Source organism: Diadema setosum, chromosome 9, assembly GCF_964275005.1.
Source record: "Diadema setosum chromosome 9, eeDiaSeto1, whole genome shotgun sequence".
NCBI lineage: Eukaryota > Metazoa > Echinodermata > Echinoidea > Diadematoida > Diadematidae > Diadema > Diadema setosum.
This window is the reverse complement of record NC_092693.1, coordinates 8,440,049-8,458,749: the sequence shown is the minus strand read 5'-3', so window position 1 is coordinate 8,458,749 and position 18,701 is coordinate 8,440,049. Positions and strand designations below refer to the sequence as shown.

The 18,701-nt window shown below is 41.5% G+C and overlaps 1 protein-coding gene across 1 annotated transcript in view; it reads left to right on the top strand.

Annotated features, from left to right (window-relative positions):
• Positions 1–17,566, top strand: part of LOC140232810 (uncharacterized) — a 132,107-nt gene extending 114,541 nt beyond the window's left edge. Inside the window, exons 7-13 of the mRNA XM_072312926.1 lie at positions 3,400–3,557; positions 7,426–7,575; positions 8,133–8,588; positions 9,538–9,844; positions 10,957–11,048; positions 14,795–14,951; positions 15,192–17,566. Coding sequence (XP_072169027.1) covers positions 3,400–3,557; positions 7,426–7,575; positions 8,133–8,588; positions 9,538–9,844; positions 10,957–11,048; positions 14,795–14,951; positions 15,192–16,588 — 2,717 coding nt within the window. The 3' untranslated portion in view covers positions 16,589–17,566. The remainder of the gene's footprint in view (positions 1–3,399; positions 3,558–7,425; positions 7,576–8,132; positions 8,589–9,537; positions 9,845–10,956; positions 11,049–14,794; positions 14,952–15,191) is intronic.
• The last annotated feature ends 1,135 nt before the right edge of the window (positions 17,567–18,701 follow it).

The window sequence follows — 18,701 nt, the reverse complement described above, 5'->3', positions numbered from 1 at the left end:
AGAATGGTGAGCTCATCCAGAGCTTTCTTGGTCAATAGAAATATCTCATCCTTCATCGACACGTAAGGAGGGCTCACTCTACTTCCTCACTACCTAATCAATCATACTATAGCAATGTCAGGACTTCAGAAAGACAATCATTCAAATTAGTCATGCACTTGTCCAAAGGGGGAGAAAAAAACACCACATCACATTAAAACAAAAAGAAAAGCAAGTGTACAGAACAATGTTTGAGGAATATCGAAAGACGATTGTTGAGCACACACACACAGCGACAGTCTCTGTCAATGGGCAGACGCGAGACTAATATAATTGGACTGAAAAGACGAGGCAGATGAGGAGCTCGATGCAGCGGATTCAAAATATATGACTTGATCCCATCGACTCGCTGAGTTGGAGAGACTCTCTGATGGTGCTTGGATACGTTTGAATTTGACTGAAGATTGAGAATGGAGAGGGAGAGGAGAAGCGGGGGGGGGGGGGGGGGGGAGGGAGGGGGGGGGAGTCTGGAGGAAGGGAGAGATGAGGGTTGATCATATATGAGATATGAATTCTTGGAGGCCTTCTATGGAGGGTCCTATTCACCCTCAACCCCCCCCCCCACCACCCCCTACCCCTCTCCCATCCTATTTCTCAGTAGGAGATTGAAGGAGTGAGTAAGTGGAGTGTGGTGCGTGAGAGGCAGGATTTATTTGTTTGGACAAGGAGATGAATCATATCACACAAGCCATATGGTCTCCCTGATCTATCTATGGATCAGGCTGGGGTTGGGGAGGGGGGAGGGGGAATGCAGGTTTGTAATAGACCAGTTACACTATGGGATGAAATTTAACACAGCTATCAATACACCCAGCCACTACTCTCATGTGTTTCAGAATCCTATGGAGACTTCTAAATTTCAGAACTGAAATGCATAATATATCAGAGACACTTAATTGTCTAGACTTTAGGGACATTGACAACCCTGTATATGATACGCTAAAAATATGAGGTGACGTAAATAGCTGGAATTGTGATGATGTTCACACCCTATCACTTTCACACTTCTGGTAAAGTTAAACATAGAAGTTGCAACACTAGATGTACAAATTGCATGTTGCTAATGTGTTGCCAATGTGTTTCCATAATTGGCTGAACTACATCCTGTCGAGTTAAATCACCATGACCAGTATCTTTGCAGTGGACTCAGAAAATTTATTTCTAATCATTGCCATGAGTGTTGATAAGTTGAGCTGCAATTGCTTTTTAGCATGCTACATGTAATATCTCAATAGTTTTGCACTATACGCCCCTTCTTGTTTCTTCACATGTGGAAAGTTTTAGCTGCAGATTGCTTGCATGTGCTAAATGTTTTGAAATCTTATCTTGCGCTTTCATTTTCTAAATGTGTATCTAATTTGAACTGCCATACAATTACAATTTGAATTGTCACTTTTAATACGATGTTGCATGTTCAAACTGCAGCTTGCTTCGTAGTGTTCAACATATGGATAGTCAGAGTTGTCATGTAGCACATTGCTTTTGGATACCAATCTCCCCCCCATCCCTTCCCCAACAAAAAGAGATAGGAAATTTAATGTTTTCTCCAAGAATGTTGCTGCCTTTCAATGTGTTTTCATACTAATTTTATAAAGCAACAAGGTATCGTGATCTCAATTGTGTATTTTGAAGAAGAAAATATAATTGGGTCTGAATAGTGGGCTGCTGAAAACTTGTTTGAAGTTGTCCCTGCCCCCCCCCCCCCTTGCAGACTGATTGATTTACTATGTCATGTTCATCCAGGCCAGGGGAGGGGTCGGTATCCTAACATTGGTTGCTCCAAGTGATGAGCATCCATCTATGATGCTTCTCCATCAGCTTGGGATACCAAGATGATGAAGGGAGTGGGGGGAGGGAGGATTGGGATGCATAGTCTTGTGTACAGACTTCTTTTTAGACTTCAGATAAGATTTCAGATCAGCGGACATAAAATGTGACTCACTTTACAAATGAAGTTGTTTTTTTTTTCCTTTTAATCTATTGCTGTGATCCAAAGAAGAGAAGTCACTTGTTTACAGATATCTATTTCAATTGTGTGACATTGTAAACAAAATTGAACGTGGTATACAAAATAGTGCTTGTAAGAAAACATCAAACTATTTGGTAAACTGAGAAAGAGAGTCAGCAAAACATACACGTAGGTTGATTTATTATATTCTTCTATATGCATGTGAATATGAAACAGTTAAAAAAAAAAGATACAAATTTGCATTCATGATGAAGTATCTGAAATGTGTCCCAGTGGTATAAAGTCAGCATTAAAAAACAAAGTCATAATTTCTGTTAAACCTATTTTTGTATTGTTTCAAACTTGGAAAGATATGTTACATACTTGTCATGTGTAGGCCTTTACTCTTTTTTTTTTTTTAAATCAAATAAAACCTTTGACCACTGAGTATTGCACATTCAGGATGTATGAACATTTATGTGCATTAATGGCAGTACTGTCACACGATAGGAACAATATGAACACATGCACACGCACACATGCACAAACACATACAGATACACACATACTGACTCACAAACACACACAAACATGCTGGGAATGGCTGACTGACCCCGGCCCACTTCACCCTCAGCAGCAAAGAGACATAGATTACAAACAGTACTGTATCAGCCTAGGGGATAAAGTGTCACATCATGAAGAATTACATAGTGTACAGAGCCATTGGTATTACATGGCTAAATTATCATACTCTGACCTCTATTCCTGTAATGCTTGATATCTAGTTCTGAATTGAGCATATAATGACAATATCTTGAAGACATTTTCTCCATGATTTATGCTAAAGCGGTATTCAATACTCCATGAGTTATTACAATACATTGTACCACATTCCAAGTTTTCTAGCAAAACTTGTGTGAATGGTATTGTGCAAAGGGGAGAGTGTTTATAAACATACATGGGGCCAAGTAAGCTGAATAAATTTATCCTTGACATGTTCAGCAATTCAAAACAAATATACAAAATGTACATGCGTACAGTTATGTGACCATGTGACTTAGGTTCCAAAATGTCATAATTATTCATTTCTATATACATTTTGTAAGATACTTTATGATTCACCTTGTGCTAAACATATTTCTTGCAAATTGTTAAAACAGAAGGAGTTGGGAAATGAATGCTTTGTATTATTTTGTACCATTCTGTTGAATTAAAATAAACTTGAATTCAAGATCAAGGGGGGGGGGGTGTAGAAATGTTCTTTATACATGTAGCATGACTCTTGTAGAACCACTCTGACTTTAGATGTGTATGTTTCTTGTACATCAACCCAAACCTTCATGAGATATTTAATTTGGTACCATTTTGAATCTCTCTACCACCCCTCCCCCTTCACCCCTTCCACTATGCAGGCAAACCCCATGTGCAATACCAGCTAGACAGTGCCATGCAGGATGTCAATGACATGTTTGTACTGCTGGAAGAGGCAGAGCGCAATGCCTGCCGCACCGCCCTCATCGAGGAGAGGAGCAGATACTGCACCCTGGTGGGCTTCCTCAAACCCGTCGTCGTGAGTATCAGTAGCCATAGCAACGATGTGAGTTGAGAGTGTTGGGAAGTAACGATGATGATGATGATGACAATGGTGACAGTGATGATGATGGTGATGATGTTGATGTTGATGTTGATGTTGATGTTGAAGATGATGATGATGATAATAATGATAATAATTATGCTGATAATGATGATGGTTTAAATATGATGATGATTATGATAGTGGTTTCAGTTCTTACAAGGTTGATAATAACGATGATATAGGTTCATTTACCCAGAGCCAAGGTAACCAGAATCTCATTACTGCATGACTCTACTATGTAAACAATAATATGAAATAATATGAAATGATTTTATGAAACAAACGTTGAAAAGATTTTTTTCCCCAGAATACAACAAATAATGACCAGAACTTTGTACAAATATAAATCAAGTGATGCTGAGGACATATGTATAAACATGCATAGATAGGCCTACAAGTTGTACATGTGGTTGCTTTTGTCGCTTTCCAGTAAACAGTAAGCTCATTTGTGTAGAACAACCACAGGAATGCCGTCCTTGGACTGTTCTGCCTAATTTGTGGTGGAAATATTTTGAATAATTTTTCACATAGGGTCAAGTAAAACTGGGTTGGGGGTATTTGGAGTGGTCATTATGTCATTTCCGTTGGCATTGTTCTTACTGAGGTTAGACTGTAGAAAGCATAGGCCTAATGGTCTGTTTTTTTTGTGTGTGTTATTTGAAGGCTTGAAGGTCCATTTTCCCCCCAAATCTCTGCCAGTATTCAATAATTGAAACTCTCAGACTGCCAAATGATGTAGGAAGAATGTGGAATTGTAGGATGTTTCCTAGATATTCATTGAATTTGATATTTTTAGAACACTGAGCAGTAGGGCCTCTATTGTTATGTTTATAGGGATTATAGTCAGTTGCGCCCCTGGATGGGAATTAATGACATTCCAAATCACTAGCTTGATAAGTTTTTAATCCAGCTATACCTCTCACCTGGTAGAAACAGCTATGATTTGCTGCAGTTTAGTTGTGGTTCACTTGCCATTAAATAGGAATTTTCACAGAAAGTGAAGTTTTCAAACACTAGTGCGTTCCATAAAAAAAAAAAAAGAATTTAACTTTAATAAAGCCAACATTGTTTCTTTTTTTTTTTTGGTGTGGTTTACACACAATTTAGTGTCACTGTATCATGGACAGTACATGCTGTTGTTAGTTATTGACAAGGGATAGGCCCTAACTATAACAACTATTTCTGGCCTTACTATGAGTCCACTGCAAGAATGCTGAATTGCACTCAAACCTAGACAGAAAAATCTGTTTGTCCAGAGGAGTTTTATAACATTTTTTTACTTTTAGGACCCTCCTCCGGAGACAAAAGGAGGGGATTCCATGAAGCCAGACATAGTCTCTGCAGAACGTATCAACAAGATATAATACTGATCTATTTGTCAAACCCAAGCCAAGCTTTCTCTGCAATTTGGCATTTCTTAAAGTCTTCGTTTTTCATCACCTTAATTGTGTTGAATTGGTAAAGTGTTTTTATATTGTACAGATGTATTGATTTTACTAATTCTTTTTTTTTTAGCACTCCTTTACCAACTCATTGCAATACTTGGCAAGTAGTGTAATGTTCTTGGGATTACGAGCTTTTCATTTGATTCTGTTTGGTTAGTCTGTACAAGCTATAGGCCTTATGATATTTAGCTTATGCTACAGTACTGTGTGTTTACAAACAAAATTTAAAGGGGGGATTTTGGTATTACTGGAAGGTGGGATTTTGGTATTACTGGAAGGTGTGACAAGTGTCAAGGTCGGACTGTGAATCCTTTGGTTGTTATATCAACATTAGACTTTGATCTGAAAGCTTGAAAGCATGTAGAAGAACCTGATGGATGAGAGCTAAGTAGGCCAGGCACTGTGCCAGAGAGAGAGGGGGAGGGATTGTTGGGTTAGGTTAGAAATGGGTGGATGGGCTCCCCTTGGCATACTGGAGGCCAGTCCCTGAAAGTGGGGGTGGGGGGGGGGGGGGGGGGAGGGGGGAGCATCTGGGAGAGAAGGTGCATGAAATGGGCCATCAATTCAATTTAGTGGAAAGACGGTTGGCATGCTAAGAGGCTTACGATGAGACAGACAGTAAACAACCTGCCAAAGGAGCTGCGCGATGGTAGTGTGGGGATAGACAATCAGGAGTGTGCGGCATTTTAAAAGCCCCATTTTGATAAACAAGTTTGCTAAAAATGGAAATTAGGGCAATTGAATATGTAACCCAGATGATGTAATTTCTTGGCCTGTCCTACCTGCATAGCACCAGTTGTAACAAGGTGTCAAAGTTGAGGGGCCTTTCGTAAGGATTTCCAGTACAGATGTAAGCAGTGACAGTTCTATCATGCCAACTTTATGAAGAGAAAGTTACAGTGATGTATGGATATATGACAGACCAATGCTGCCTGTAAAGAATGGACAATGGTGTAACATAGCACATTTTTGATGACTCGTGACACAATAAAACCCTCCTGGCTTCTCTTGAAAAGTTATATCTTAGAAACAGCGTGCCTATGGCTCCTGCTTTTCAACAACGGACAATGGGGGAAAAAAAATCAGTAAAATGTACAATGCCATCACCCAAGACCTTGAAATCCTCACGTAACTCTTATTCTGTTGTAATGAGTGGTACACATGTTTGAAATTGTTGGCTAGATTATGCAGATGTTTCATTCACTGCATATCAGAAATGTCACAAGTTTGGCTGAGAAACCAAATCCGCTGCTCTTGGAAGAAAACTGTGTTTGTTTGTTTGTTTGTTTGTTTGTTTGTTTGTTTTTCCATTCAGATATCCTCATTTGTAAAGGAATAATCTTGGAATGATGACAGCATGTTATCATTGTCGTTTCCTAACTTGCTATTATCATTGGTTCTTTCTGCACCTGTCAATACAGGATGCTGGATATTTGGTTTAACCGAAGACTATCTGAGCTCAGTCAACCTTGCCTGAGTCAAATACAAAGGAACTTGAGAAAATCCTTTGCCTGCAGTGAAATTTGACTTCCACAATATGATTAATACATGTTTATAGCCATTCAGAAACCTTTTTCTTTTACTTCAAAGGCAATTCTTCGACTTGTGTTGGGTCAACTTGGGCGAGTTTTGACTGTATGTTAAGGCGGACTTGATAACATCAGTTGTACAGAGTGTTACAAAATGTTAGAATGCTCTTCTTAATCTCCATTGGCTGTTTGCTTTTATTATTAGCATGCTTTAATGTATTTGTCTGCTCATAAAGACAGTCAGTAGCCTCTGCTGAGTAGTCTTGGGAAGGGGTTTGAACTACAATGACTCTACTCAACCTCCAAGTGGTACATAAAACTTGCAGAAACATGTTTATGACGACTTTACCTTGCTCATGAAAGTGAGAGCACAGCATTTCCCATTTCAACACCAGCATCGAATACTTAATTCACATATAGGCACATATGCACTCACACTCCAGGCCTTGGGTGAGGTGTTGCATCATGGGGTAACAAAAATCCACTTTCTTGCATGTGTCAGCACACAAACATAGCAAAGGGCCAAGTATTGCAAGGGTTTAAAGAAAAACAACAACAAACGAATAAATCAAGCTGGCAGAGTGAATTGCCAGTGCGATTCTTGCATGGTGTTGCAAAATTAATTATTTACAAACTGTTACATGTGTGTGTGTGTGTGTGTGTGTATGTATGTGAGCATGCCTGTTTTTTATTTGTTTTTGTTTTTTTCAAATTCCTCTCCTTTCCATCCACCCTTACCCCCTCTATGTTCATTATGGCTTATGCCATTAATCTTGCCCCCATTTTATTATTATTATTATTATTTTATTTTATTTTTATTTTTTGCAGGAGGATGAGATCTCTATGTTGACCGAGGTGACCCACCTACAGACAGTGCTGGAGGACTTGAATGTCCAGAGCCAGGACCCCCACACCCTCCCTCCAGCCAGCGAGCAGGTCATTTCGAACATCAAGGGGCAGGACGTGCCGTGGTCATATGTAAGTTGGGCATGTGTTAGTCAGTCGTATGGACTTATGCCTGGCAATGTGATGTTGTTTGTAAATAGATGTATGTCAACTTGCTAGATGTGTGTTCATTGTGCTGCGCTAGTGTCTTTTGTTTGTGTGTATGTGTGTTATTAATTAAATGTGCATAGGAGCAGACACAACGGTATTTGCTCATGTATGTTGCAAGCATGGCAATTTAGGTACTAACAGGGAGGAGAGATGGAAAATATATTTTGAAAAAAAAAAAAAGAAAAATGTTGCTTCTTCACTATTCATGCTTTCTGTGACTTTTTCGTTTATATAAAAAGGAATCCTGTTCATAGTTGCTGTCATTATGACCATATCATTCATGAATTTGGTCACGATATTTGCCATATTTTAAATGAGAATGTGGAGATTGATTACCAAATTCGCCCAAATTGTATGTTATTATGTAATATGTAGTCTAGCAATTACTGACCTTGTCAAATGCTGCAATGGAAGAATGAAATAATTTTAAGCAAGTGCCTTTCTAATGAATTCATCTCTCATCTTTCCCTACTTGGTAGACACCCCCAAGTTCCCCGACACCCTCCAACGAGTCCCGCAAGTCCAGCATGTGCAGCTTGAGCAGCATCAACAGCTCCGACTCGCGCTCCAGCGGTTCCATGGCCTCCGCCCACTCCAACCACTCCCACCCCAGCGTGGGCGGGGCAGGCGGGTCGGCCCTCCACCACAACTACCACCGGCACCGCAGCCTGTCGCAGCCCGGCAACCCGGCCTGCCGCCTCTCCAGTGTCTCCTCCCAGGATTCTGGCTTCACCTCCCAGGACACCCTCTTCACCCGATCGGGCTCGCCGCCCACGGGCACAGCCACGTCGAGTTCGACGTCGACGTCGACCACAGCTGTCCCTCAGCAGCAGCAGCAGCAGCAGGGACAGGGTGATGATGAGGAAGACGGGGAGGAGGACGAGACGTTGGCCTACAGCCTCATGCTGCAGATGGCAAATGAGTATGCACATCAGGTAAATTTGGATTCACTTGACTGTTTATCATCAACATCACTATGTACAAACATTTGAAGCCAGCTTTTTTGGCACATTCTCAGGCAATACTGTAAAACGAGGAATGTTCGTGTGCATTTTAATTTCACGAATTTCGCTAGCGCCAAGATTCACGAAATTAAAATGCATGCAAAAGTTCTTGTCTACACCATATGCATTGAATGCCAGTGGCAATTTGCGAAAATTTCGTGCCGCAAAAAAGGCCGTCGGTTCCAATTTGCGAAAAATTCATGGCGCGAATATATCATGTTTTACAGTATATCAATAAGTCAACAAGTTTTTTAAATTCTTTTTTATAAATAGGAATTAGATGGTGATTACAAGTGATGATGAAGGATTATCCTTCTTTTTGAATAATCATTATAAATAATTGTGCAGTTTTCTTGTAAATGCCACATCTATCATGGGGAAAACTCCATATTGATATTCAGATATAATCACAGTCTTGAAAGAAAATTTACCAGAGAGAGAGAGAAATGTTGACAGACGCAACAGTAACTATGAAGCTGCAACTTGTGTTTACCAAAGGAGACTCTGTAGACAGGGGCTGAATGAAAGAGGAGATATACTCCAGTACTCTCTGCTGTAATGTTTGATGTGGAGCTCATTCATTTTTGACATACATGTAGGCTCTAGATCGGAAGTGCATGCATGTGATATTCAGCTTGATGAAAATGTCCCTTTGTCAATCTTCAGTGTGCTCTATTTGCCCACTGTCAATGGCCCTCTTTGTAGTATTGGGACTGTGTTACACTTGAGAGGATTGGCTGAGTTATTAGAGGGTCAAGTTTTAAAGAGGAAATTAACTGAGCGTATGTGAGCTTCAGTTACAAGTCACTGCACTGCGTGTAGGCACGTAAAGGGTTAACAAGCTATGACACTCCGCTTTTCCCTCCTGATCGTCATGCAGCATGGTAGGCGGTCTTCCAGCGATCAGTCATCCAGTGAGTGCAGCACCCCATCCTCTTCCCCCTCACCAGCCTACCCCGCCCCTCCATCAGCCCAGATGGCGCCCACTCCGCCCTGGTTGGATAACACCTCCACCACGCCCACTCCCAGCACCTTCGCCGCTCCCCGCAAGCCCAAGGCCGTGCCCACGCCCATGGTGTCCTTCAGCAAAGCCGGGGCAGGTGGGGAGGGACGGCCGCTGCCGGTCAAGACAGGAGGAAAGGGCAGGCAGGTCATGCCAGACTTCAACCAGCCCCAGCCAAACCAGAGTGAGTATCATCCACCAGGGCTCTGCCCACTTACATACAGCACAAAATCTCTCTAAAAGGAGCAGTGAGGAAATGACTTTAGAAAGTATGGTATTTCCCCACACTACTGAGTGCCGAAGTGACGATGTCACAGTCTTTTGTTCTAGTTTGTGTTGGAACCCGGTGTACGCATACTTATAGACATTCGGGCTAGGTAAAGTTATTTAGAACCTGTATCCATGGCGATAAATCGCTATGACATCACACTTTGATATTGTATTGCTAAATACGTGAAGGATATTTAGGCGTTAGTAATCACCCTGGCCCTCTTTTTATTCTGTACTTCACACTCTACCTAGGTCAAAGCCAGTGACCTTGATTATAACATGATTTAAACTTTGAGACAAAAATGTTTTATTGGCGCTTTGATGATAGAGATAATTTGATACTGTGGTCTTTCCTCTTTCTCAGTGTAAGCTTGCTGCAATACATCGTGATGAATACCAAGCACGAACTTTCCAGATTGTTGATAGGACCATCAACACAAAGTAGCAAACTCAAAGATTACTTGACTGGGGAAAAGTGTGATTACAGTATAGCAGCTCACATTTGACTGCTTATGCTGTGGTGGACAATATAGTAGTAGAAGATGACCAATAATAAGTTAGGTGGTTCAGGCATTGACCAGGCCAACTTCAGCATGCCTCCACGAGAATGATGTTTGGTTGTGGTCAGTAGAAGGGTACTGGAAATACCAGGAAGAAAACAAGAACATTTAGCCTGTCCTTTAGCCTTTCCTTTCTCCTTAGATAAGGGTGTCTCAAAATATTCTTATATTTTTTGTGTTCTTATGAGGCCCAATGATAATGATTGCATAAGATGGCAGTCATATGTAGGTATATGTTTACAGAAAGGCATTGTCACATGTTGACATTGCAAAATGTGCCCATCTTTTTTTTTTTTTTAACATCTAAAAGCTGTGAGAGGGCAAGCATAGGAGATGACAGAAGATAGGTATTATTGTGACTCTCTTGAGAAGGCAAAGCAATTACATGTTTGTTTGTTTTTTGGTCTTTGTCTTTGTCTTAAATTCCAATTCCAATTCTGTCACATGCTTTTCCTTCACCATTCAGTTGTGCCTCAGCCTGTGGTGTCCTCCAATGGCTCAGACCCTCAGTCCCTGAAGCAGCGGTGCGCTACGCTCCCTTCCAGGAGAGCCTCACAGGTGAGTCTTACCATTATTTCTTCCCCTCATACATGTACAGTCTGACATCTCCTATCCGGACATGTCATTACATGTACATCTGGATAAGGGATTTGGCTGGATATAGGAGACTTACTGTTTAATACACATAGCTGCCTACCCAATGGTAGCTACATGCACATGTATTAGTTTTGCGTGAGAATGTCACGTCCTTGTCAGGTGGTCTTCTTTCAGAATTTTCTGATAAATTGCTCAGTGAACGATCACCTGTACTGTGTTCCTATTTACTGAAAAATTTTCTGTCATTGATCTTGCTGTGATTTTGGGGTATTGAATGCATAAAAGCTTCCTGCTTTGATGATAATGGTGAATATTTGAATGAGGGGACAGAGATGATAAGGCCAAAAAAAAAAAATTGCTTGTTTGCCCTTAATTGCCAAAACCCAAGAGGGTCGGTAGGTCGGTTTTTTTTTGGTTTTTTTTGTTTTTTTTTTTTGTTTGTTTTTTTTTTAAATATCAGGGTACCCTTTTTTCCATGTCAATGCACTCAAAACTCCAAGAGATTCATTCAAATTTACGTCTTGCTATAGGGCCCGGTACGCGAGGCAGAAACACTCACTGACAAACACTTATAACGTTCATTTTTGTTAAATTTTGCAAACAGCTCCAAAAAAAGTACCTTCCAGTGAGATGCTGGCAACTGAACTCCAAACAGTTTTGGTGCCATGACAGCTGGTAACGGATGCTGCAAAAGTAGCCATCTTGTGAAGGGCTGCACACTAACCCATTTTTTCTGCCGGTCCGACCTGTCTCTGTCGGACCGGTAAATGCCCCGTTTTACCATTTTTTACAGGTCCGAACAGAAAATTTACCGGTCAACAACGACAACATTTTAAAAAAAACATTAAATGACTTGCAAACTTATTTTCTTGTTTTTTATGGATGTACCCCCCCCATGTACATTTTACAGATTAATATTTTTTTTAAACTTGCATTATTTATTGCACAAGAAATTTAAAAATAAAGACAGGAAAAAATTAGAATGTTTGTTTGTGAATTAGAGTAAAATGATAATGAACAAAATCAGATTGTATCAAATGCGTTTGCGACTTTTTCTAAACATCGGCGCACGAACTTGCTGCGTAACCTGCTCTTGGTGGTCAGTTGGATTGCGATGATTTAATGAATTATTTTAGTTGTGATATTTTCTGATGCACGCGATACAAGGGGTTCTTTATTTTTCTCCCGATAATCTCTTCGCATTTGTGCATGCGTTTTTGAAAGGTACACGACATGCAGGGCCGAATTCGCAATCCTTTTTGCGCCCATTTCCACCTCAAATATTAGCGGGATTGTCACGATTTCATAAATTACTTCGGTTGTAATATTTTACGAAGCACGCGCCAAAAGGGGTTGAAAATGCGTCCTTTATTTTTTCCCGATAAACTCTTCGAATTTCGTAAGTGCGTTCTTAAAAGATGTACCACACGGCCGAATTCATGATACTTTTTTGCGCCTATTTCTACCTCAGATGTCAGCGGGATTGTGACGATTTCATACTAGTAAATCACTTCGGATGTAATCTTTTGTGATGCACGCACCAGCTAGAATGGTTGAAAATGCGTTCTTTATTTTTCTCCCCATAATCTCTTCGCATTCCGTAAATGCGTTCTTAAAAGATATACGACACGGCCAAAAATCATGATTCTTTTTGCGCCTATTGTTTCCTCAAACTTCAACGGGATTGCGATGATTTTATGAATTATTATTCGGCTGTAATCTTTATGATGCACGGGCCAAAAGGGGTTGAAAATGTGTCCTGTATTTTTCTCCCTATAATCTCTTCGCATTTCGTACATGCGTATACGTCACGGCCGAATTTACGATCCTTTTAGCGCCTATTTCTACATCAAATATCAGCGGGATTGCGATATTTCGTTAATTATTTCGGCTGTAATCTTTTGTGATACATGCACCAGAAGGGTTGAAAATGCGTTCTTTATTTTTCTCCCGATAATCTCTTCGCATTTGTGCATGCGTTTTCAAAACTATACACTGCATGCTGGGCCGAATTCGAAATTCTTTTTGCGCCTATTATTGTTTACTCAAATTTCAACGAGATGGCGAAATTTTCATGAATTACTACTCGGCTGTAATCTATATGATGCAAGCGCCAAAAGGGGATGAAAATGTGTCCTTTATTTTTCTCCCGCTAATCTCTTCCCATTTCGTACATGCGTTCTTAAAAGGTATACGACACGGCCGAATTCACGTTCCTTTTTGCGCTTATTTCTACCTCAAATATCAGCGGGTTTGTGGCGATTTCATTGATTACTTCGGATGTAATCTTTTGTAATGCACGCACCAGAAGGGTGAAAATGTGTTTTTTATTTTTCTCCCGATAATCTCGCCGCATTTGTGCATGCGTTTTGATAACCAACACGGCATGCAGGACTGAATTCAAGATCCTTTTTGCGCCTATTGTTTCCTCAAATTTCAACGGGATTGCGTTGATTTCATGAATTTTTATTCGGCTGTAATCTTTTATGATGCACGTACCAAATGTGTCCTTTATTTATTTTTTTCTCCTCTATAATCTCTTCGCATTTCGTACATGAGCTTTTGAAAGGTGTACGACGCGGCCGGCCGAATTCATGATCCTTTTTGGGACGATTTCTACCTCAAATATGTAAGCGGGACTGCGATGATTTCATGATTTTTTTTTTTCTCCCTAGTATTATCTCTTCACATTTTGTGCATGCGTTCCTAAGAAGTACACGGAATGGCCGATTTCGTGATCCTTTTTGCGCCTATCTTCATTGTGAGATCATTCTGAACGAATGAAAATATTCATTTGTGAAATGACTGTGTAAAATGAAACTGAACGCAATCAGATCCATTTACTCTATCGCTGAATATCGAATATGTTTTTACTTTTCTAAAAATCGACACAAGTAAATTAATTCTAACATGTCAACTGCCACGCTGCTGCGAAGCCGGGATCGGATCGTGAGTAAAATGACCCAGAAATGTGTGCGCTTCTAATTCTATCAATGCTTCTTGTCTGGCATGACCGCCGATCGCAAGCAAACGAAAAGCAGTTACACTGTACATGCATGGCATGGCAGTGGAGCGTGAGCAGCGCCAATGCGTAAGCTAGCGCGACTACTGGTCGCCATTGTGCAGACCTGTACTAAGTGCATGATATACATGCATTGATTGGATTTCGTGCGCGTGCACGCATGTGAGCCAAAAAGGTTGCTACATTGTAGCATGCAATGCATGCTGTAAAACGTAACACAATTACGACGGGTCGATGAGATGGAAAAAAAAAAAAAACATTTTTAGACTTTTTTTTATTCTTTCTGTAGCTTAAAATGGATAATTTTGGGTTTAAAACCATTCACAAATTTGTAGAAGGTGAAATTTGTGGAAAAAAATAAACTTGAAAGAGCAAAAAAAAAAAAAAAAAAAAAAAAAAAACGCGACCCGAAATTTCCGTGATTTTCGGTCGGTCGCGAAGGGCAAACAAACCATTTTTTTTTTTTGGCCTAATGATACTACAGAGACGGAAGAGGCACCCCCAGTGAATACAGTGATTATACAAAGACAATTTCATAGACAAATAGGATAAAGGTTGCTTTGGCCGTGACAGTGAGACTCTGAGTTTTTGAAGAGCTTAATGAGGATGAAGGAGACACGTTTTCATCTCGTTTTCCTACGTTGTACTCTTACCAACATATTGTACATGTATGTTCTTTTTGTAGGGATCTGCCCCTCTGGCCCTGGAGGCAGCTCTCTCCCGGGGTGAGAAGCCAGACCAGGAACCAATCTACGCCACTCCAGGCCCGTCCCGAGCCAAGCCCTCGAAGCTGGAAGTAGCCCCCAACATGACCCCGATGAGCCAGCGGTCAGCAGGGTCAAGTGGGTATGGCACGCAGACCAGCTCGCCGAATACTTCAAGTGACACCGTAAATTCATCAGGTAGAAACTTGCTCTTCTATCTCCGTGTTGATGTAGGGTTGCTCTATTTCATGACTGCTGGATGAGAGAGAAAACCTCAAGTGTGCATGACTGATGTTTATCAGCAATTTTCATGCTGGCCATCAGTGAAATGGTTCTCATTTCTCAATAATTCTTGTACATGCTGATTATTTGATAAAGTTGAATGTTTCCCATCTCATTATATTTCCACAGAATATGACCCATACTCCATTTGTGACACAAACGTCAACTATCCCGACATCAACAAGTCTGCAACACTGCCCCGCCACTTCAACCCGGCATCCCTCTTCCAGGCTGTCTCTACGGCAACGTCATCAACCCCATCACCAACGCCTTCCTCCTCCTCCACATCCTCCTCGTCCTCCACCTCTCAGACCCAGATGCACCGTCGGCACTCCTCCATAGGTGCTGTCATAACGCCTTACAACGAGACATCCACCCAAGGCACCATGCGGCGCAAGAAACCACCACCCCCAATACGGAGGACGCCTTCTGGCAGCTCCCTAGCTTACAGCCTGACCGAGTCCGGTGGCACGCCAACCTACGATGCCTCTGGTAAATTCAAGCTGCCGCCAGCCATGCCTAAGGTACCAGTGTCTGCCGGCCAAGAGAACCCTCAGAAGGTGAGTCGGAGCCAGAGTCTGAGGATGTCCAGTGATGATGGCATGGTGCAGGCCATGAACAGGGTCGCCATCAGGGAGCTGGATGCCAAATTGGCCGAGCGCCGCAACTCTCCGCGAACACCACCAGCTGATGCCATGAGCAAACCGCCCAATTACACCAACGGTACTACAAATCCTGACATGGTTGATGGGCAACCCATGTACAACATGATGTCGCCAGGTTCCAGGCATAGCATAGCACATCCTCCAACATCATATCAGCAACAGATGTATCCACCACAGCTACCGCTTCAAAGTCAAGCAACTCCCCAGTATCATGGACAGCAGCAACAGCAACAACAGTATCAACAGCAACCTCCCCCAACACAGCCTAAGCCACAGCAAATGCAATACCCACAACAGTCACAATACTCACAGCAGCAGCAGCAGCAAGTACAACAAATGCAACAGGTGCCATCACAACATTATTTGCAGTACCAGCAACAGTACCAGCAATACCATCAACAGCAGCAGCACCAGCATCAGCCAGCCTCACAGCCTCAATACCAGCAGCAACAACAGAACCACTATCAGCAACTTCCACCACAAGTACCACAGCAGCAGCAACAGCATCAGCAAGCCAGCAACCAGATGGGATACATGTACCCGACACCAGATGGCATGGCATGTATACCACAACCCCCTGCACACAACCCTCCCACTCCCCCTACCCAGGGAAGCCCCCTGCCCCTACCCCCAGCCTCCTTGCTAAGCAGCCAGACTCCTCCTCCTGCTGCTGCTGCTGCTCCTGTGGCGGCCCAGCCCGCATCGGACAGCGAGTCCGAAGAAGAGGAGACAGGCATCGGAGTTATGGCGGAGATCCGTCGCGGAGTTAAACTCCGAAAAACTCTGCAGACCAGCGATCGGTCAGCACCGAGGCTCACCTCCCCTTGAGGACGGTGAGATGGAGAAGAACCTTATGACCGTAATCCAATTTTGGTGTCCAGGCTGATACCTTTTCTTTGTGCTGGACATTGCCCATGCCAGCACAGCAACCCGTGGCTTTTGCTAGTGCAAGTGCAACCATTTTTGTCGACAGAATGCATCACGAGTTACGATTTGTGACATTTGAAGAGCTCGTGGTAGTAATTCATGACTTTGTAAGCGGTTACAGCCCCATGACCAGACACTAGCAGAAAACATTTTGCATGTGTTTTGATCAATGCATTTGTCATTGACCAAGAATTCCCACATGAGATAATGTTTGCATTTGAATAGAGGCAAGGAATGAGAAATACCACATGATTGGAGCTCATGCGCAGAATCTGACTATAAAGCTATCTGTATGCGTTCACTACATCCAATTGTAGTTGGTCCTCATACTCTACAGGAGAAGTATATGTACTACTGCTACTACTGCACACATCTTAATCCACAGGAATTACTGTACATCTGTGTGTGAAATAACTGTCTATTTACCCTTTAATGTATGGTTGGAGGAATTGTAATGTAACGTTGTTCAAAGAAGTGAAATGTGCATATGACCTCCTCTGCCCTGTAATTGTCATATCCTTACACTACTCGTGCAAATTTAATGTTATTCCTGTAAACCAACAAACCTACCACCTGCTCTGCAGGGGTGTGTTGTAAGCTGCCAAAAGTACATTGGTATTTCAGCTCCTGCAAGTCTGAAAACTGCTCCATTTCTTCCTTCCTTATTTTTGTTGTTATATATCCTAGGTATCCAACTCGTTTCAAACCAGTAAATCAGGGAATTCGTATGGTGCATTACATCCTATATCAGTTTGCACAAGCATCTCCGCCTAAGCAGGTCTCTGTACAGTACAAAGTATCTCATTCAGTTGAACGAATTTGTTTGGTTCCCGGATTTGGTGCATCTCAGTTTGTTTGGTTCTTTGTTATTTTTTTGTGCTCCCCATCTGAAATACTTTTTGTATATTTTTTTTTTGCCATTCTGGCTCTTGACCAAGGTGGGTATATATATATATATATATATATATATATATATATATATATATATACTCCTTAAACAGCTGCATATCTCCCATAAACTGTGGTGCTGTAAGCTATCTCATTGACTTTTCAAAGAGTGGGAGAACTTCATTCAGAAGCTGCAGCAAGCAAGCCTTTCCCCATTAAGATTTTGATTTCTGTCGATAAGTCTTACCTCTTCTGGAGCGTATTGATGTTTGTACTCTTGGTGGTGCACCTTAATAAACTCTTCTTTCACAGGTTGATGCGATGACATCACAGGTGCCCTGCTGTGCAGCCAAGACAAAGGGGAGAAAAAAAAAAGGAAAGAAAAAAGACCCTTTCCCATTTTCAAAAATATGAGATTGCATCCTTGACCTGGAGTGCCGGTTGATGAAATTCTAGTTTGTGTTCATGCATTTTCGATATTCACGGCTGACTGTTAAATTAACTTGAATTATATTTCTGTAGTTAGGCTGCACACATACTATTCTCTCCATACCAATGTGACAACTTACAGTAACGTATAAGAAGGAACTTGACAATGTTGTATACGGATGTCAAGTCTTTGTGTTTCGAGTTTTTGCAAATATTGACATTGAAATAATAAACTTTGCAGCGAATTTGCTGAGTGTAGTAATGATCCTCAGAAGTATATCAAAGAATATGAAGTGTTTGCTCAACATGTATAGATGAATGGTGCTTTCCGTGGGGGGTTTACCTTTTTTTTTTTTGTATTTAGTCGTATAGAAATTGGTCAATCTGTGATAACTGTTGCCACATGTTTCTGAGCTCCGGGAATCAAATAGATTGAAAAAAAGGAAAAAAAAAAAAAAAGCTGTGAATACGCAACATCCTGGTATAGCATCTCATGCATTCGACAAGACAGTTTTAATATGAGTATGTGCCTCAACGCAGGAGCCTGTTGGTTGCCTGAGATATTAGTGTGAGTAGGCCACTTTGTTTCTGCAGATGATGACAGAAGAAAAAAAAAAACCCACACACACAGATACTTGTGTGGTCCTCTAGTGCAATTTCTTGAAAGGATTCTGAATGGTATGGACACAGTGATCTG